Source organism: Vicia villosa, linkage group LG5 (genome assembly GCF_029867415.1).
Source record: "Vicia villosa cultivar HV-30 ecotype Madison, WI linkage group LG5, Vvil1.0, whole genome shotgun sequence".
Classification (NCBI taxonomy): Eukaryota; Viridiplantae; Streptophyta; class Magnoliopsida; order Fabales; family Fabaceae; genus Vicia; species Vicia villosa.
In genome coordinates this window covers 145580701-145601428 of record NC_081184.1, presented here as the reverse complement: position 1 = coordinate 145601428, position 20728 = coordinate 145580701, and the positions used below count along the sequence as shown (strand labels likewise).

The 20728-nt window shown below is 29.0% G+C and overlaps 2 protein-coding genes and 1 long non-coding RNA gene across 4 annotated transcripts; 2 read left to right on the top strand and 1 right to left on the bottom strand.

Moving 5' to 3' along the window:
• The first annotated feature begins 1080 nt into the window (after positions 1-1080).
• On the top strand, positions 1081-3747 carry LOC131602995 (protein NRT1/ PTR FAMILY 8.3-like). The gene is made up of 6 exons (XM_058875232.1): positions 1081-1170; positions 1268-1393; positions 1618-1723; positions 1953-2170; positions 2267-2823; positions 2920-3747. Exons 2-6 carry the CDS (start codon positions 1343-1345, stop codon positions 3407-3409), a joined length of 1422 nt encoding a protein of 473 aa, XP_058731215.1. The 5' UTR covers positions 1081-1170; positions 1268-1342; the 3' UTR covers positions 3410-3747.
• Positions 3376-5307, bottom strand: LOC131602996 (glutamate decarboxylase 4-like). Its single transcript, XM_058875233.1, has 6 exons — positions 5080-5307; positions 4771-4975; positions 4257-4672; positions 3916-4169; positions 3696-3748; positions 3376-3606 (listed from the first exon to the last, which is right to left on the bottom strand). The coding sequence occupies exons 1-6, from the start codon at positions 5163-5165 to the stop codon at positions 3376-3378; spliced, it is 1245 nt and encodes a 414-aa protein (XP_058731216.1). The 5' UTR covers positions 5166-5307.
• Positions 5308-6757: 1450 nt separating this feature from the next.
• LOC131602997 (uncharacterized) lies at positions 6758-11799 on the top strand. Of its 2 annotated transcripts, none has more exons than XR_009284213.1 (8): positions 6758-7107; positions 7298-7333; positions 7537-7649; positions 7938-7984; positions 8921-8996; positions 9953-9988; positions 10593-10639; positions 11574-11799. It is a non-coding gene; the product is annotated as an uncharacterized LOC131602997 (long non-coding RNA). The 2 variants fall into 2 exon arrangements; XR_009284214.1 differs by having other exon boundaries at positions 8921-9762.
• Positions 11800-20728: the final 8929 nt, after the last annotated feature.

Sequence of the window (20728 nt, the reverse complement as noted above, 5' to 3'; positions counted from 1 at the left end):
GGTCAATGACGGTGTTGGAAAACGTGAACTCCCTGGTTGGAAAACGTGAACTCCCTGGTGAATCATTGCAAGAGAAGCTCGAACTCTTGCCTGAGATCGAGCGCGCTTTTGTTCATCTTGATTACGAGTACAGTCACAAACCTGAGCATGCTCAAGCTCATTCTTAGCAGCAGTATGGAAAAGCAATGCCAACAGCTTGTGTATTTCATTTGCGCTTTTCGCCTTCTGTCTCGGATGTAAATGCGAACCATGTTGTGAAGCCTATCATGCAAGGAAATTATTTGTGAGCAGCTTTAGAACTGATTTACCTTAAAATTATATTAATGTGAGAGAGAAATGAAAAGCATCCATTTTAGAGTTTAACATTGGATGACTTGTCTGAAAACCTAACCTGTTTATAACTAGAGGTGGTTATATTTAAATCTACAGTTGAAGACAAATATCCTCCAAGTGTTTTGGCTGCCACCATAAACCATATCTTGCAATTTTCCTACCAATTGCTTCAAGATCTGGGTATTCGCTGCCACCATAAACCTTACTTCCATATGCATGCTTGGAAACTTTACTTCTACAATTCAACTTCTTTATCATTGTAAACTAGTTCAGCAAGTGTAGTTTTACCAACCCCTCCAACACCCAAAACAGCAACCACGTACAGATTGTAAACCAATGAAATCTATCCTTTGAACAAAATGTTGTAGCCTTAGATTCATAAATTTCAATCTATAAACATGCAGGGAGTGAAAGAGAGAGCTCTTTTGTTGTCATTTATGTGCAGGAAATGAATGAAGTTTGGGCTGGTTGCAAGGTTTGAATTGAATGTGGGATGATACAGTTTAGCTAATAGAGTCCCACATCGATTGGTGTTACAGTTGTAATACTGTTTATCACATATAGGATAGTATGAATTGAAAATAAACTAAGTAGATGGGCTACTCGTGGATATATTGAAGTCAGGTAAATAAAAAAATATAAAAAGAAGAAAACGTAAAAAATAGTTCTTAATAAATAATAGAAGAAAACGAATAAAAAAAATATAAATAAAAAATAAACAAAAAATCCACGCGGGTCAATCGTATATTTAACCCTAATTTTTTTTTTAAGGAAATTGATATTTCTTGCCGTGGTCAAAGATTCTCTGGTTCATCAAAGAGTATCTTAAAGAATATGGTATCTAGTGCCACAATTTCACAATTTTATCTTATATGTTTCGTAAGTATCTCATAAATTCATAATAACATTAGTTTCTGGTTTGATGCTTATGTAGCTCAGATTGATAGGTCAACGGAGTTATAAACAACCATAATTATCTAAAAGGAAATTCTGCCATTTCAACGGAGCTATGAGTTCCATAGACAATCATTCATCGCTTGCAGAAGAATCTCTTCTTCAGGTTCCACTTTCACTCTAACTAGTATTTAACTATCTCTTTCTCCAACTATCCTAGCTTTGATACAGAATTATGATTCAACAATCCCTTTTTCTATAAACTTGATAGTTAAACTTAAACCTTAATGTCGATCTTCAAGATTCAAATCGGAGGAATATCTCAATAATTAATTGGTATTTTCCTCTTTAAATTTGGAGAAATGACAATTGATTATTTTGTATATGAAGGATGAAGAGATCAAGCAATACACAGGAGATGGCTCAGTTGACTTTAAAGGGAGGCCTGTTCTCAAGCAGAATACAGGCAATTGGAAAGCTTGTCCATTTATCTTAGGTAAGTTTTTTTTTCTCATGGATTTAATTGATATGCAGCGACATATCAGACTTTTTATTCTGTAAGTCAATCATAACTGTTGAATCAACAAAATAGTTTGACTTTAATCATATTTAAAATTCATAAAGATGTTTGTTTGTAATTGATTGATGGTGTAAAAAGTTTTACCTGACACTGCATCAAAATTAAGTAATGTGTGTGTAACAATTGTGTGTAATATGAATCACAGGCAACGAGTGCTGTGAACGGTTAGCATACTACGGCATTGCGAAAAATCTTGTTACTTATCTCACCCGCAAACTACATCAAGGAAATGTATCTGCTGCAAGAAATGTCACCACTTGGCAAGGCACTTGTTATCTTACACCACTCATTGGAGCCATTCTAGCTGATTCTTATTGGGGCCGATACTGGACCATTGCTGTTTTCTCCACTATTTATTTCATTGTAATCATTACAAACTTATATCGCTTTATTCTCATATATTCAAATGATTCTCCACAATTTACATGTCTTATTATGTAACTTGGCTGCTTCATGCAGGGAATGTGTACATTAACTCTTTCTGCATCTGTTCCGGCATTGAAGCCTGCAGACTGTTTTGGTCCAGTGTGCCCTCCAGCTACTCCTGCACAATATGCTGCCTTTTTCGTTGGCCTCTACCTGATTGCACTTGGCACCGGTGGTATTAAACCGTGCGTGTCATCTTTTGGAGCAGATCAGTTTGATGATACGGATCCCCAAGAAAGGATTAAGAAAGGATCCTTTTTCAACTGGTTTTACTTTTCTATCAACATTGGTGCCTTTGTATCAAGCACTTTTATTGTATGGACTCAAGAAAATGCAGGCTGGGGTATCGGATTTGGCATTCCTGCTTTATTTATGGGATTAGCTATAGGAAGCTTCTTTTTAGGCACGCCCCTCTACAGATTTCAAAAACCAGGGGGAAGCCCTATTACAAGAATGCTCCAAGTTGTTGCAGCATCTTTTCGGAAGCGGCAACTGGTCGTCCCTGAGGATAGTAGTCTCTTGTATGAGACACCGGACAAGAGATCTGCGATTCTTGGAAGTAGAAAACTGGAACATAGCGACGAGCTAAGGTAATTGTTTATTTAACTTTGAGTTTACTATTAATTTGTCCAAGTAATAGTTGGTCGATCCACTGATGTTCTTTAATGTCGTTTGTTTTAATGAAGGTGTCTCGACAGAGCAGCTATAGTGTCTGACGCCGAGAGAAAAAGCGGTGACAATTCTAATTTATGGAGACTTTGCACTGTGACACAGGTGGAGAAATTGAAAACTTTGATCCGAATGTTTCCAATTTGGGCTGCTGGAATTGTTTTTAATTCTGTTTATGCCCAACTGTCCACAATGTTTGTGGAACAAGGAACTATGATGGACACACATATCGGTTCCTTCAAAATTCCTCCAGCTTCACTCTCGTGTTTTGATGTAATAAGTGTAATTTTCTGGGTTCCTGTTTACGACAAAATCATAGTTCCCATTGCAAGAAAATTCACCGGCAAAGAAAGAGGCTTTTCAGAGTTGCAAAGAATGGGAATTGGCCTTTTTATTTCAATCTTTAGCATGTTAGCAGCAGCTTTTGTGGAGATTAAGCGTCTACAGCTTGCACGAGAGCTTGACCTTGTTGATCAACCTGTCGCTGTACCTGCTGGCATTGGATAGGCCGGAACAATCCAACCATGGCGCCGCAACATCTCCGATATCTTGAATTCATCGTACTGGTTTCTGTCCTTGAGAGAAAATGCTACCATAGGAACTCCATTGTCTTTTGAAAGTATGTTAAAGTATCCAGTCTCTTCCAAGTGTTCCTTCAACACCATTGCATTTTCTCTGCAATCCTCCATTATACTCCGGTAACCCTAGGAAGACAAATAAAACGAAAAGTTAGTTCATGTCTTGGGAATGATAAAAATTGTAACTCAAACTAAAATATATTTCTAAGGCTCACCTCTTGACCAAGACGAATTAGTTGATAATATTGAGCAATTATCTGACTTGAACCTACAAGTGGAAGGTCACTATGAGATGAATAAGGTGGCTATATATCTATGTGATGAACATGTGTCAGACACTGAACACTCATTTATTCAGAGGTGTCGGTGCTATACATAGGCATATGTGGTGTAAGCACAAGTAATCAAAGATGAAGAGATATGGTTTTTATGCACCTTTTGAAAAATTTAGGGTGAAGGTGGGTTGGTCAGCTCCAAGATAGTTAATATGAAAGATAAGATCTTCAGGCAAGTCTTCTTTTGACCTCCATATAACCCAACCTATCCCTGCATAAACAAGGCCATACTTATGGCCACTAACATTTATGCTCTTCACCAATGGAAGTTTGAAATCCCATTCTAGCTCAGGATATAAAAAAGGAGCAATAAAACCACCACTTGCAGCATCCACATGAATAGGTGTATCCCATCTATAAAAATTCACAAGTATGATCAGTGAATCAATATAGTGATGTTTGAGAGACAGAGTATTTAGTTTGGCTTATGTTTTTGCTTACCCATTTTGTTTGTTTTTCTCTAACAAGAGATCATTCAAGAGTTTAACATCTTCAAATTCTCCATTAAAAGTTGAACCTAAGATTGCAGCCACACAAATTGTATTCTCATCTACCATCTCAATAGCTTTGGCAGGTTCCATTACATAGTAATCTTCTCTAACTTTCACTTCCCTCAGTTCGACTTCAAAATATCTAGCAAATTTCTTCCAACACACCTGCACATTAGCACCAGTGACCAAGTTGGGCTTATCATAAGGTTTTCCTTCAGCCTTACGTTTGTTCTGCCACTTTTTCTTGAATGCAAGTCCTGCCAGCATTATGGCCTCAGATGATCCAACTGTTCCCGCACCAATTGCACTCTCATTTTCTCCAATCTCAACGTTGAACATACGCGCTATCATGTTCACACATCGATTCTGTTTGCAAAACATATATAAACGAGGTAAGGAGAATATATATAGTTATATACCAATGTAAATAGCTATAATTATAAGATGAGAAAGTGATGAAGTACATGAAGATCAGTGGTAGCTGGATACTCATCCATGTCGACGTAGTTTTTGTTGATCGATTCCATAATAAGCTTGTTGCATTCTTCCTCCATGGTTGTGGTCACAAAGGAAGCTAAGTTCAACTTTGGATTAGCATCCAGCCGCAACTCATCGCGTATGTTCTGGTACGCAGCTTCTTTTGGCATTGATTTCTTTGGTATGCGGAACCTGTACCAAAACTCTTCATTCATTACTTTGCAACAAAACCAAAACCAAACAACATAGCATATGAAAAAAGTTGGCAGAGCCTAAAAAAGTCAAATATGCATTACCTAGGAAGAGAGTTTGTAACACAACGAGAGGTAAAGTTAGAATGAAGAAATAGGTTAGACTTAAAAGCTGGTTTTGGAAAAGCCATGATGAAGTCTATAATATTATATGTTAGGAATTATTTATGCAATAAAGAAGTGTTTATTTTCTTCTCGGCCTATTGTATGTTACTAATTTGCTACAGAATGAGGAAGTTTAGAGATCAAGATTTGGTATTTATGCATGGTGATGGTTGGTATAAGAAGGGAAGAATTGTTCTTGGCTTTGAAAGTTGAAGGAAACTTTGTTCAAACTTTTTTCTTTTTATGTTTATTTGAATTTAAGAAAGTTTTTGAGACAATGGGTAGGGTCCTGATCCAGTTTTACATGTACAGTAAGTTGTCAAATTTTGGCTTTTGACCAAATTAAATGTCAAATACTGAAATTTTGTTTAAGAGAATTGAAAATAGATTGAAAATTAATTGTATTGGGCAAAGACTAATGATAAAGTGTGTTGGGATTGATCATGTTTGATGGCCATATTTAATTTGATACATTTTTGACTTTTCAAATTCTTCTTTTTGAGAAGGAGTAACGATATGTGAACACAACATACACGTTATATTCATATATACTTTTTTTTATCAAATGTTTTTCTTTCTTCCAGCAAAATAAAACGCTAATAATAATGTATATTATAAGATGTTTATCAAATGTTTCTATTTGGGTTGTCTAAATAACATACCTATTTGAGAACGAACAATTAAAAAAAGCTATGATAGGAGAAAAGGGGGACATGTATGATGTTTGTGTATTTTTAATGTAGAGTGTGTCTTAGAAAACTCGTCAATTTGCATAAGCTGTGTCATGCTTGTGTCATAATGTGATTTATAGATAAAAAGTTTAAGAGAGATAAAGAAAGTGATTCTTAGAAATTTTTAATCATAAAAAATGAATGTGATCTTTGGTTTTAATTAAAGGTTGAAAAACACTTAAAAAAAAGCCCACACAAACGAGCTCATAATCCTCTTCAAGTGAAGCTTCAATCGAAGGTTGGGAGCAATAAAACTTTAATTAAAGCAGAAACCAAACATACTAGAAAATACACATAAAAATCAAAGTGAAGGAAGAAGATGAAGCACAAACAAAAAGGAAGTGATAGATTTGAAAACAAGCGCAAATACATAAACTGAAACATGATAGAAATGAAAAAAATCTTATAAACAAAATGATGGAAAAAAAATTTATGAGTGAGTCCAGATGCTCCACATCTAACTAGTGCAATTAATTCCCAATATGCAAAATAAGTACTCTCTCCGTCCTAAATCTACTTTAATATAATAAAATAAAGTACAATACATATGAAATCCTATAATTATCCTTATAATCACCAATTTGAGGGTAATAATTGGGGACATAACGGTAATTGCATCTCCTTTATTATTTTAATTAATAAATAAATATTATAATTATTTAGTAACAATGATTACACCCTTAACCAATTAAATTACACAAACCCTAATTATTACTAATTGTTACATTGGAACACGCTTTGTAACCAAATTCACATGCGTTTTGTTTTTCATGAAAAATACATCAGTTTTAATTTTTAGTCCATTCCAATTCTTTCTCACCAGTTTTAAATTATTAAATGTCTCTAAAAAAAATAAATCATTAACTATTATTAAATGTTACCTTTCCCAATTTCTTATTCCAATGTGAATTTGAACGTATGTTGCATTGGAACCACTCAATTATATTACTTGAACACTCATTGTTTATTGGAATACTGAATAGTCTTTTGTACTTCCAATTCATGACACGTTTTGTTCTTACCTTCCCAATCAATTTATTTCCAACTTCTTCTACCTCATTTCCTAATTTTCTCTTCCCTTCATTTGTTCTTCATCTACCTCATCTACTTCATTTCCTATTTTTCTCTTCCTTTCATTTGCTCTTCATTCTCGGATCCGCAATCGTTCATATTCTCTCCCAACTTTCAAAATCCAAAATCTCTGATTTCGATTTCCAACTTCTGCATATCCACAACAGTTAGGGTTCCTTAAATTTCTACTTTATTTATTTCCCTCAATGGCTTATGTTACAGCATATATTCTATTATTAAAGTTTAGGTTTTTGTTTTCACTTTTGTTAATCTGATTTGATTTGTGCATATTCATTATTTGGAGTAGAAATTAATTTGAATTTGATTTCTTTTTTCTTCATTTTCGGTTCCTGCAGGATGTATTGCAATCGATTCAGTTTTTAAATCAAAAGGTAAAGTTTTTTTTGTTATTCTTCTCATAATTGGTTTGTTTTCAATTTTTCTATTTCTTTCCATTTTTTGAAATTGAATTCCTTTTCGTATATGTTAAAAAGTCATATCTTTTAAAACTCTCAATTTGGGATATGTTCTCTATTTATATCGTTTTCGCTTAAGCTTTTTGGTTATTCTTCTAAATTCTCAATTTTATTTGCAGACAATTCATTTGAGATATGTTTTCTGCAAATACTTATATTTGCATAATGCTGTTACAATTCGTTTCAGTTCCTACAACTGTCACATAATCCTATTGGGTTTTCAATTGAAAAGGTAATTTTTTTGTTATGAGAAATTAAAATGATCAGGGTTTGAGGAGCTAAAATTTCTAAATTTTTTAAACTTTAATGCTATTATACTCTCTAAATTATTGAAGATTTGATCACTTATACTTTCTATTGAGGTTTTTACTTTATATCCTTTCTAAAATTAGTTATGAACGCTATCATCATTTTTGAATTGTTTTTTGGTGTTGTTGTTCTTCATCATCTTCAAGTTGTTTTTCATGATTTTGTTTTGTATGAGTTAGATTCATGACGTTCTTTATCATCCATCTATTAGGTGAGGCTGTGTTGCATTAACAATATTTCAATTTCAAAGTTAAAAAGGTAAGATCTTTGATTTATCCTTCTTAGAATCATTTTATTTTATTTCAAAATTGCAAATGGATTTTGATTTTATGTATTAAAAAAATCACAAATTCTTTTTCAAACTTGCCAATATATTAGTTTATGTAACTTTCTAAATATGTGTTGTTTTTTATTTCCAATTTCAATTTGCAAATCAATAAGTAAGTTTATTGTGTTATATTACTACAAATTGTTTTGTACCAATTGGCAAATCAATCGTTTCGTTTCATTAACTTTCAGAATCTGTGTTACTTTCATTTTGCATATTCGATTTGCAAATCAATAGTTAGCTTTATTATTTTATGTTATTATGAAGTATATTGGTTCATTTCTATAACTGTCTGATTATGTGTTTTTTCATTTTATCTATGGAAATGTTATATAGTATTTAAAGGTTAATCTTTTTCAAATTCAAAATGATGCTATTATGTGATGATATGCATAATATCTAATTTAAGTTATCTATGTGCCGATTCTACGGTAAAAATATATCATATTTGAACTTGATTTTATTTTTATTAACTTTATTTTATTTTTTAGTTAAATTTTTGAAAATCACATGTTTCTGGTGATAAAAAAAGTTATATATTTTTTTAGAATTGAGATTTTTTTTAAAAAAATTATTAACTTTTTTATTGTTAGTTTAATTTTCTCTTATTTTTCATTTGGATTGTGTTACTACTAATCGTTTCGTATTGATAGGCAAATCAATGATTTCGTTTCTGTAACATTCAAAAATAGTAGTGTTTTTGGTTTTTAATTTCAATTATTTATGTTTATTTGTACTGTTGTTATTAGATGTTTTAAATCTGAGAATCTGAGAAATTAATAGGCTTTTTTGTTTAGGTTAGAAAGTGTACATTGTGTTTAGGTTAATTTGAAAATTTTGTTAATTTTGTTATTTGGTTTTACCAGCTTAATGATGTGCCTCTTGGAGATTACATCGGAGTTCAATAGTCCAAGAAAGCTACATATGTGCCTCACACTGCAGGTAGGTACTAAGTGAGGCATGCCATGGAAATCTTTCACTTGTCTACTTTAATATAATAAAGTACAATACATATGAAATCCTATAATTATCCTTATAATCACCATTTTGAGGGTAATAATCGGGGACATAACGGTAATTGCATCTCCTTTATTATTTTAATTAATAAATAAATATTATAATTATTTAGTAACAATGATTACACCCTTAACCAATTAAATTACACAAACCCTAATTATTACTAATTGTTACATTGGAACACGCTTTGTAACCAAATTCACATGGGTTTTGTTTTTCATGCATTGAAAAATACATCAGTTTTAATTTTTAGTCCATTCCAATTCTTTCTCACCAGTTTTAAATTATTAAATGTCTCTAAAAAAAATAAATCATTAACTATTATTAAATGTTACCTTTCCCAATTTCTTATTCCAATGTGAATTTGAACGTATGTTGCATTGGAACCACTCAATTATATTACTTGAACACTCATTGTTTATTGGAATACTGAATAGTCTTTTGTACTTCCAATTCATGACACGTTTTGTTCTTACCTTCCCAATCAATTTATTTCCAACTTCTTCTACCTCATTTCCTAATTTTCTCTTCCCTTCATTTGTTCTTCATCTACCTCATCTACCTCATTTCCTATTTTTCTCTTCCTTTCATTTGCTCTTCATTCTCGGATCCGCAATCGTTCATATTCTCTCCCAACTTTCAAAATCCAAAATCTCTGATTTCGATTTCCAACTTCTGCATATCCACAACAGTTAGGGTTCCTTAAATTTCTACTTTATTTATTTCCCTCAATGGCTTATGTTACAGCATATATTCTATTATTAAAGTTTAGGTTTTTGTTTTCACTTTTGTTAATCTGATTTGATTTGTGCATATTCATTATTTGGAGTAGAAATTAATTTGAATTTGATTTCTTTTTTCTTCATTTTCGGTTCCTGCAGGATGTATTGCAATCGATTCAGTTTTTAAATCAAAAGGTAAAGTTTTTTTTTGTTATTCTTCTCATAATTGGTTTGTTTTCAATTTTTCTATTTCTTTCCATTTTTGAAATTGAATTCCTTTTCGTATATGTTAAAAAGTCATATCTTTTAAAACTCTCAATTTGGGATATGTTCTCTATTTATATCGTTTTCGCTTAAGCTTTTTGGTTATTCTTCTAAATTCTCAATTTTATTTGCAGACAATTCATTTGAGATATGTTTTCTGCAAATACTTATATTTGCATAATGTTGTTACAATTCGTTTCAGTTCATACAACTGTCACATAATCCTATTGGGTTTTCAATTGAAAAGGTAATTTTTTTGTTATGAGAAATTAAAATGATCAAGGTTTGAGGAACTAAAATTTCTAAATTTTTAAAACTTTAATGCTATTATACTCTCTAAATTATTGAAGATTTGATCACTTATACTTTCTATTGAGGTTTTTACTTTATATCCTTTCTAAAATTAGTTATGAACGCTATCATCATTTTTGAATTGTTTTTTGGTGTTGTTGTTCTTCATCATCTTCAAGTTGTTTTTCATGATTTTGTTTTGTATGAGTTAGATTCATGACGTTCTTTATCATCCATCTATTAGGTGAGGCTGTGTTGCATTAACAATATTTCAATTTCAAAGTTAAAAAGGTAAGATCTTTGATTTATCCTTCTTAGAATCATTTTATTTTATTTCAAAATTGCAAATGGATTTTGATTTTATGTATTAAAAAAATCACAAATTCTTTTTCAAACTTGCCAATATATTAGTTTGTGTAACTTTCTAAATATGTGTTGTTTTTTATTTCCAATTTCAATTTGCAAATCAATAAGTAAGTTTATTGTGTTATATTACTACAAATTGTTTTGTACCAATTGGCAAATCAATCGTTTCGTTTCATTAACTTTCAGAATCTGTGTTACTTTCATTTTGCATATTCGATTTGCAAATCAATAGTTAGCTTTATTATTTTATGTTATTATGAAGTATATTGGTTCATTTCTATAACTGTCTGATTATGTGTTTTTTCATTTTATCTATGGAAATGTTATATAGTATTTAAAGGTTAATCTTTTTCAAATTCAAAATGATGCTATTATGTGATGATATGCATAATATCTAATTTAAGTTATCTATGTGCCGATTCTACGGTAAAAATATATCATATTTGAACTTGATTTTATTTTTATTAACTATTTTATTTTTTAGTTAAATATTTGAAAATCACATGTTTCTGGTCATAAAAAAAGTTATATATTTTTTTAGAATTGAGATTTTTTTTAAAAAAATTATTAACTTTTTTATTGTTAGTTTAATTTTCTCTTATTTTTCATTTGGATTGTGTTACTACTAATCGTTTCGTATTGATAGGCAAATCAATGATTTCGTTTCTGTAACATTCAAAAATAGTAGTGTTTTTGGTTTTTAATTTCAATTATTTATGTTTATTTGTACTGTTGTTATTAGATGTTTTAAATCTGAGAATCTGAGAAATTAATAGGCTTTTTTGTTTAGGTTAGAAAGTGTACATTGTGTTTAGGTTAATTTGAAAATTTTGTTAATTTTGTTATTTGGTTTTACCAGCTTAATGATGTGCCTCTTAGAGATTACATCGGAGTTCAATAGTCCAAGAATGCTACATATGTGCCTCACACTGCAGGTAGGTACTAAGTGAGGCATGCCATGGAAATCTTTCACTTGCTAACTGAAAATGAGGATTTATTGATTTATTATTGGTTTGATTTCCTGGATGATGGCATTTTTGTAATAGCTTTTGGAGTGGTTTTATTTGAGTTGGAGTATTTACTCATTTAATTGAATTCTATGGCATCTTAGCATTGTGATCTTATGAATGGCTACTTGGTTGGCAAATGTTTTGAGAAAGGTTCATAATTTATGGATACAGGTTGATCTATGTTAGTCTAATCATTGTGCAGATACTTTAGTTTTTGGACAGAATTGAAAGTAATGTTGATTTGTTGGATATTCATGGAGTTTATCTCACTTTGATATATGCATGTTTTTGTCTATGCACTTGACATATTGATATTCATTTCACATCAGAAAAACTTAGTAAAAGTTTTGACAATCAGTTATATGATCATTTCTTCTTTAGATTTTTTTTAGATTTTTTACATTTTGAATTAGTTGTATTTGCATTTTAAACGAGTTGTATTTGCATTTAATTAATATAATTGAAATTCACAATAGTATAGTTAATTTGATACAAATTTTAATTTAATACTACTTATCACATTAAATTTATATAATTGATATTGTTAATACATATTTTACTATGATTATGGACCATTGGTTTTCCCAAACATTTCTTCTTAGACGACGTAAAGTCCCTCATTTTGTTCATTTTTTGATACATGTATTCCAATAAAAATAATAAAAATAAATTTTTTATTTTATTTTTTAATACTGTATTTCATCCATATTCAAAATCAACAATAATCAATCCTTACATTTACATTTAACGTAATCAACAAAATTAATAATGTGATATGGGGCCAATAATGATATATTTACTTTGTATTAAATAGAATGAGATCTTTATCATATCTTTTTTATTCCATTTATCAGTATATTTTTTATTTACTAATTATAAAATCATATTAGTATTATTGTCAAATTCAATACAATATTCGCACAAGATATGATAATGCCCTTAATTGTAATTTAATACTAAATTGCTAACCAATTTTCAAAATAATAAATATTATATCCTACATTAGAGCCCTTAATTGTAATGGCTTTGGTATAACGCCCTTAATTGTAACGCCCTTAATTAGGGTATAATAACGCCCTTAATTGTAATTTCATACTAAATTGTTAACTAAGTTTTATTAGACCCTTAATTATAATGGCTTTGGTATAACGTCCTTAATTATAATTTCATACTAAATTGCTAACTAAATTTTAGAATAATAAATATTATACCCTACATATTAGACTAATTCGTTATCTTAGAATGTTTTTTAGACAATTCATTATATTAGAATGTCACATTCTAAGTTAACATTTTTGGGCTAATTTTTAAAATTTATTAAAAATTTGATCATTATAATTGATCATGCCATTAAATCTATAAAATATTAAATCAATTAAAATTACCAATTATTATTAAATGAATCAATTTTATTAAATTAACAATATTTTGGAAATTATACCTGGATCTTCCTTAATCAATTTTCTATCTTCTTTTCCAATTATTTTTTAATCTTTAAATTTAATTAATTATAATAAATGTATTATCAATATGTTTTATAGTTATGTAATTTTAGATTTGTAATAAATTGAAATAACTTTTTTGATATTAAAGAATGCAATTTTAATTTTATAATTTAAATTTGTACTATGACTTTATTTTAATTTTTTATAATATAACAAAAAATAAATTTGCAAGCTTAGAACAGTTATTTAGTTTTTATTTTGTTTTTTTTACTTTGAGATCATTTTTTATGATTAGATTCAAACTTAGAATAAAAACTTAAAGGGTTTGTGTTTTTTTTCTTATCATTCAAAAAATCCAAATTTTTATCTCTTTTTGTTCCTTAATTACCCTAATCACAATCAATTTAAAATGGTTTTACATACCCCTGAGAGAAATTACACCCCTAAACTTATTAAATTAGAGCAGCCTAATTATTTTAAATATTTTATTGGAATAATGCATCCGCCAATATAATTATTTCATTGGAATATGAAAAAAAACTTACAACACGCTTTACTCTCATTTCCTCCACCTTCCTCATACTCTCTCTTTCTCCTCTGAAAAAAATTCCCAATTCTCATTTTTCCTCCATCATCATTCAACACTGCACCATCCTTCATTCTTTTTAATTTTATTTTTGAAAACACTGTTTCTCTCTACAGTTTTCCTTCATCTTCATCCCTTTCATCTTTGTTGCTTTCATTTTCTTGATGCTTTAATTTATTCGTCTATGTTGCTTTTAACCAGATAATAAGTCGATAATTTTCCTCCGTTAAGGATAATAATGATTATTAACATCATTTTGAAATATTTGTATTTAAAAAATAACATCATAGTTATTCTTATCTTTATATAATAATAATAATAGTAATAATAATAATAATAACAATATAACAACAACAATAATAAAAATACTTTTTATAAAAAAATAAAATAATAATATTATTATTAATAATAATAATAATTTATTAGTATTGTAAATGGTGAATATTTATAAAATTTATTTTATATATTTATTACATATTAAATATTATAAAAAATTCTTAATTTGGAGAAATTTGCATGTATTAAATTGATAAAAAAGATGGATAACACAATTTTCTTATGAAAAACTCAATTTTGTTATTATTTTTATTTAATTTATTTTATTATGTATTCAATATTTATAAAAAAGATGGATAAATTCATACTATATTTTTGCATATATAAATTCATAATATATAAATTTTATATTCATATGAATTTTATACTCATATGATATCTTTTACAATTTACTTATCACATTGCATTTTATAAAAACTTTTTCTTTTAAATTTTTCAACAATGATTATTTGTTTAAGATTTGTCAGAGATTCCTTATAAAATTTAACTGTGTTTAAATATATTTTCTATTATATGATAAAATTATATATTATCAATAGAATTAATAAATTTACAATACAGAAAATTTAAAAATTATAGGCATGCCTGACGGACCTAACCTATTATTTTGACGGGCCGACAAAATATTTACTTAAATTGAACAAGTATAGAGATCATATATTAATGAATTCTGAATTACTATAGCATATAACTTCTAAATTACTACACAAATTTAACAAACATAATCAAATTGTATTATCCATCTTTTTTTGGTAGAATTATAAACAATTATAAAAATTATTGGCATGCCCGACGGGCCAAACCTTTTTTTCCACCATATATTTGGTTTAATAGCAATTAAACAATCTATCTATATCCTAACAACTACTACATAATAAATTAAATTAATATTTATATGACAATTAATATTGATTTTTTTCTGTTAATTCGTATAAATTAAAATACATTTTTTAACCATAACCATATTATATTTATTTAATATTTATACCGACTTTACGTGACCCGTGCGGGCGCACGGGTCCTTTACTAGTTATAAGAGAAAAAACAAAATCACCTTTATTAAGAAAATTAAAAACACACTTATTTGATTTATGGTTTATTTGAAATAAAGTGCTTTGAAAAATTTTTAAAAAACATTCTAATTGGTTGTTGGTTATGGAAATGATGAGAGAATTTAAATTAAATGCAATTTGCATTTAATTTTATCTTAAAAGAAATGAAAGATGATTTTTTCTCTTATATTTTGGGACAAGAAAAATGCATTTTTTTCTCTTATATTTTGAGACGGAGGGAGTAGATCTAGGGGTGGAAATAGGCTAGGCTAGGCTTTATAAGGCCTGGGTCTGACCTATGATAAACTTGAAAGGTCTAAACCTGACCTGTGACCTATAATAGACTCTCTTTTTTGGTCTGGTCTGACCTTTTAAAAAGTCTGGTCTAACATGAAAGCCTATTTAAAATTATATTTTTCATTATGGTTTTCAATTAATACATATTATTTAAGAAATCTTATAAGTCGTCCTATATATGCATATATAGGCCGACCTATTCAGCCTTTGTTATAATATATATGCATATATAGGCTTGTCTATTTAGCCTTTTTTCTAATATACATGCAAATATAGGCCAATCTATTTAGCCTATTTTTAATATACATGAAAATATAGGTCGGCCTATAAGGCTTCATAGGCTTTTTTAATAGCCTAATTCTAGTCTATTTTATTAAATAAGCTTTTAAAAAAGCCTAAGCTTGGCCTTTTTGTTAAATAAGTCTGGCCTGACCTGGCCTTATATAGGCTAGGCCATAGGCCCCTGTAGGTCGGTCTGGCCTATTCCCACCCCTAAGTAGATCCAACTGTTCTTTATAGTGTATGTAAAAAACAACATTGAACCAATTCTTAGGTAGTCTATCAGTGATTGGCGTTTGACTTGGTATGGAGGAGAACCACGGTTCGATCCTTGCAACTGCGATTGAGAGGAGGCTGAAATCATTTTACTTCCTCCGATTCGGAAGGATGCTCCATTTTAATTATGATTATATTTACCTCTGTTATGTTTTTATAATTTTTTTGATGTTATCGAATTGACTATTTATATTTTGTCAACGAATTTGTATTTAAATTATAAACGGTCCTCCGATTTGGAAGGATTTGGAGGGGAGGAGGAGGTGCTCCATTTTAATTATGATTATATTTACATATTTACCTCTGTTATGTTTTTATAATTTTTTTGATGTTATCGAATTGAATATTTATATTTCGTCAATGAATTTGTATTTAAATTATAAATGATCCTCCGATTTGGAAGGATTCAGAGGGGAGGGGGAGGTGCTCCATTTTAATTATGATTATATTTACATATTTATCTCTGTTGTTTTTATAATTTTTTTGATGTTATCGAATTGAATATTTATATTTCGCCAATGAATTTATATTTAAATTATAAATGGTAAATATAATAGATTATATGCCAAAATTAAAAGGTTAAAAATATAAATTAGTTTCAAAATACCTCACCCCCTTGTGAACCAAACATATTTGGAAATAAACTTTCTCCTCCCGCCTTCATATTTTAAACCAAATATGTAATTAAAATCTCTCATCTCCCTTTCCCTCACCTCCCTTCCCCTTGATAAAAATCTCTCCCCTCTCCTCGAGTGAACCAAACGGACCCTAACTAAATATATTAGGAGAATATTTTTTCAACCCTAAGACTATATTTGGGAGTTTGGAAGGGAGGAGAAAGGAGAGCTTCGAAAATTGATTTTTTTTTTTAAAATATTTTTTTCCTTCCAAACTCTCAAACATAACTTAAGTGTTACGTCACATATTTGTAAAAAACTCAAAATGATCCTCACATTTGAAAATACATTTAATCTTTCAAAATTTAAAATTAAGCTTTTTAATTTAAAAATTTATTCTCTTAAATTCCTTTATATTTTTGTGCCTTAACATATAAGTTAGGAAAATCATAGATAAAATTGTTCGGGAAATGTTTTGGTGAAAACAAACACAAATATTTCCATTCTAATCTACTATTAGTACTATCTCCAATCTCATTTATAAGAAAATATTTATTTTTTTAAATACAGTAAATAAATAACGTATCTGGACAGTATGTTGTCCAACTATATTATTTATAATATATTTAAAAAGTGAATTTTTCTTATAACTGAGATCTGAGAGGGTGCGTTTGATTTGCTAAAAAACGAGAAACTGGACAACACAATTCTAGTTATTCTGCGTTTGATTTAAAATTTGTTTACGGGATAGGACAAAACTCAGGATTAGGACGGGACTAAAACTCAAATTTTTGTCCCTCACTAAACCTTGGGACAACTTTTTGTCCCTGATACAAGTTATTTAAATAACGAAAATACTCTTTTATTTTCTACTGGTGCAAGTTATTTAAAATACAGAAATATCATTTTATTTTCCACTAAAAATATAAATATTCTTTCTGCCATTCTTTTCTATTAATATTTACAATGTGAAAATACTCTTTTGTGCGTATTACAGAATTTTAAAGACCAAAGCAGTGGCGGAGCCAGAAATTTTAGGGAGCCTGGGCAAAAAGTTTACACCTTGTTTTTATTAATTTTACATCATGTTTCTACTAATTTTGCTCTTGATTTTATCTAAAAAAAATCTTTTGATTTTGTCCAAAAATTTCACACCATATTTTTACTGATTTTGTCCTTAATTTTGTCTAAAAATTACTAATTTTGCCCCTGGCAGTGGCGGAGCCAGAAATTTTAGGTAGCCTGGGCAAAAATTTAACTGCAAATTACATGTGATATAATATATAAATAGTCATAAAGTGTGCTACATAAGAGAGATGAAACCTAACATGCGAATATTGTGCTAAATAAAATTAGGAGGTAAATGCCCTCTCCAAGACCTCTTTGCGGTGAATGTTGGAATAATATCAACATCTTTAATTGACTTGAATATCTCCCGCTCGGTTTAACATTTCATCAAGTCATTGAACCACAGATTGTTGATCTTGTTGAGCAAATTAGACTTGATAATCCTCATTGCTGAAAAAGCTCTTTCAACGGATGTTGTCGACATCGGTAATATCAAAGTCAACTCAATGAATTTGTAGACTAATAGAGTATTTAAGGAGAGACTGATGCAGTTGGAATGCGTGTGAAGCTGAACTCTCAGAGGATTCTGAGTTATTTAATTTATGAATGAATTTAATTGTCTTAAGTTTAATAATAAACTTAACTAAGAAAGAACTTAAGGAAAGCTTACAAACCTTATCTTAATGGACTGTTTAACTTGGAGGAGCTCACAAACCTTATCTTAATGGACTGTTTAACTTAGGAGGAGCTTACAAACCTCATATTCTTAGTAGATTGTTCTATCGATTAATTTATATAGGGTCTATAAAACTATTAGAAATTAAATAATTAAAAAAAAGAAACAAACAGTAGCAAAACAAAATTAAATAAAAATTTTATTGAATAATAAAAACCTAATCAAATAAAATTACACGTTTTCTATTTTTTTAATAAAATAAATAATCTAATAATAATAAAAGAAAATATTTTTTAGTGTTTTTTAAAATATTTTTTAACACTAGAATAAATTAAGTAAATTAGACAAAGACTAAATAAATTAATTCTAATAAACTAAAAGGGACTTGTTTTTGCTTTTATTTATTTTGATTTAAGTATATGCATTAAATATCTTTTGGGCTTTTTTTTATATATGTCTTAACGAAACAATACATTCATTTTATAGAATTATCATATATATATTTTGTACTGTTTGTCATGTAAATATATTAACTTACTACTTAGCTTTATTTTTATGATAGTCATGACTAATGATAAAAAATAATACTGACGTTAGGAATATATAAGACAAGTGCTATATATTTCTTTTAGGGAAATGTTAATCAGTGCTCTAAGAGCACTCTTTAAGTAATTAAAATGGTAAGTTTTTTAAAATAATGTGTGTATTTAAACCATTAAAAATATATTAGAAATTAAAATATTGATTTTTATAAAAAAATATACTTTCTTTATTGAATATGCTTAACGAGTGTCCGTTAGTAAGAACCTCTGTTGTAATCATTGTTTAGTTTTAAGGGAGTTTTTTTTTTAGTTTCTGTTTTGATTCATAAATAATTAATTGGATTGGGTCTGGACCATTGGTTATTCATCTGTTTTAATTTTCACACCTTATTTTTATTAATTTTGCCCCTAATTTTGTCTAAAAATTGGTCATTAAATTGGGAAGAGTACAAAGAATATAGGGGTTGAGCCCGGGCGCGTGCCCGGGCTGGCTGGGCCATAGAACCGCCAATGGCCCCTGGTATTGTCTAAAAATCAACTATTAAGTGGAGAGTATATAACGAAAGGAGAGGTTGAGCGCGGACGCGTGTCCGAGTTCGCTTGGCTGTAGCTCCGCCCATGATTTCGAGTACCTTGCCTTTTCTAACTTGTACTCTAAAAAAAGATGATAAGAAAATAAAGAGTATTTAAATTGTCTTTAGTTTTTGTTAGATCTATTTATAGTGAACAATAGTAAATGTTCAATTGTAAACGTGTGTGTCCCTGAGGAAACTAAAAAACTCTAAAAATTCAAATAGTTTTTTTTTCACTTTAGTTTTTATATTGGTTTATTATAATATTTATAATTGAGTTGAAATTTCAAATTATACGCATTTATTTTATTTTATAACTATAAATTTACTTATACATTAATTTTAATATTATTTTTATTAAAGATAATTTATTCAATAAAAAAGAAAATAAAAAATAAGGAACATAAAATATAATCCCTCAAAAGCTAACAAAATAATAGTTGGATATTTTCAACTTATTTCTTAAAAAATACCCCAAAAATTTTAATGTTATTTATTATGTGGAAAACTTAGATAATTTCTCATATTGACAAATTAATTTTGCTCGAACTCTCTAATTTGACCACATAGTAAAACTCATCATTTTCACACATTTCAATTTGTATTACTCTTACCTTTTAATTAAATTTAAACGCCCATGATTTCTTGTTTGATTTTATAATATATGAAAAATTATAATGTCGCTATAAAATTATAATAGAAAAAAAGTATAAAAAAATATAAAATTAGGGAAGGTCTAATCAATTATAAATTTTTGAAAGCATAAATTGCAAGAAGACTAAAAAATGAAAATGGTATCATTCAAGAAAAAAAACTAAGAAGATAATTAGCTGATTGAAGTTTTATCAACAATATAAAACTCTTATTATTATAATATTTAATAATAATGATTAAATATGTATATCTTGAAGCACCAACCGTCAAAGACAAAGAGGGAAGAGATGAAACACCAGCCGGTCTATAACACTGTAGCATAATTAATTTTAATTTTCTTTTTGTTATAATTCATATATAATTAATTGGGTTGGGCCTGTCTGGACCATTGGGTACTCATCTATTTTAGTTTTCACACTCTTATTTTTATTAATTTTGCCCCTAATTTCGTCTAGAATTCGACTATTAAATTGGGGGAAATACAAAGAAAATAGGGGTTGAGCCCGGGCGCGTGCCCGGCCTCGCCGGGCTATAGAACCGCCACTGAAAGTACCCATTTTTTAATACTGGCACAAGTTATTTAAAATACAGAAATACCATTTTA

Coding starts and splice junctions, on each gene's coding strand:
- LOC131602996 (XM_058875233.1), bottom strand. CDS start 5,165: ATGGCTTTTCCAAAACCAGCTTTTAAGTCTAACCTATTTCTTCATTCT. Junction 4,976..5,079: donor GTTACAAACTCTCTTCCTAG/GTAATGCATATT, acceptor GTTTTGGTACAG/GTTCCGCATACCAAAGAAAT. Junction 3,749..3,915: donor CACCCTAAATTTTTCAAAAG/GTGCATAAAAAC, acceptor TTCCACTTGTAG/GTTCAAGTCAGATAATTGCT.
- LOC131602995 (XM_058875232.1), top strand. CDS start 1,343: ATGAGTTCCATAGACAATCATTCATCGCTTGCAGAAGAATCTCTTCTT. Junction 1,724..1,952: donor AGCTTGTCCATTTATCTTAG/GTAAGTTTTTTT, acceptor TATGAATCACAG/GCAACGAGTGCTGTGAACGG. Junction 2,171..2,266: donor TCTCCACTATTTATTTCATT/GTAATCATTACA, acceptor TGCTTCATGCAG/GGAATGTGTACATTAACTCT.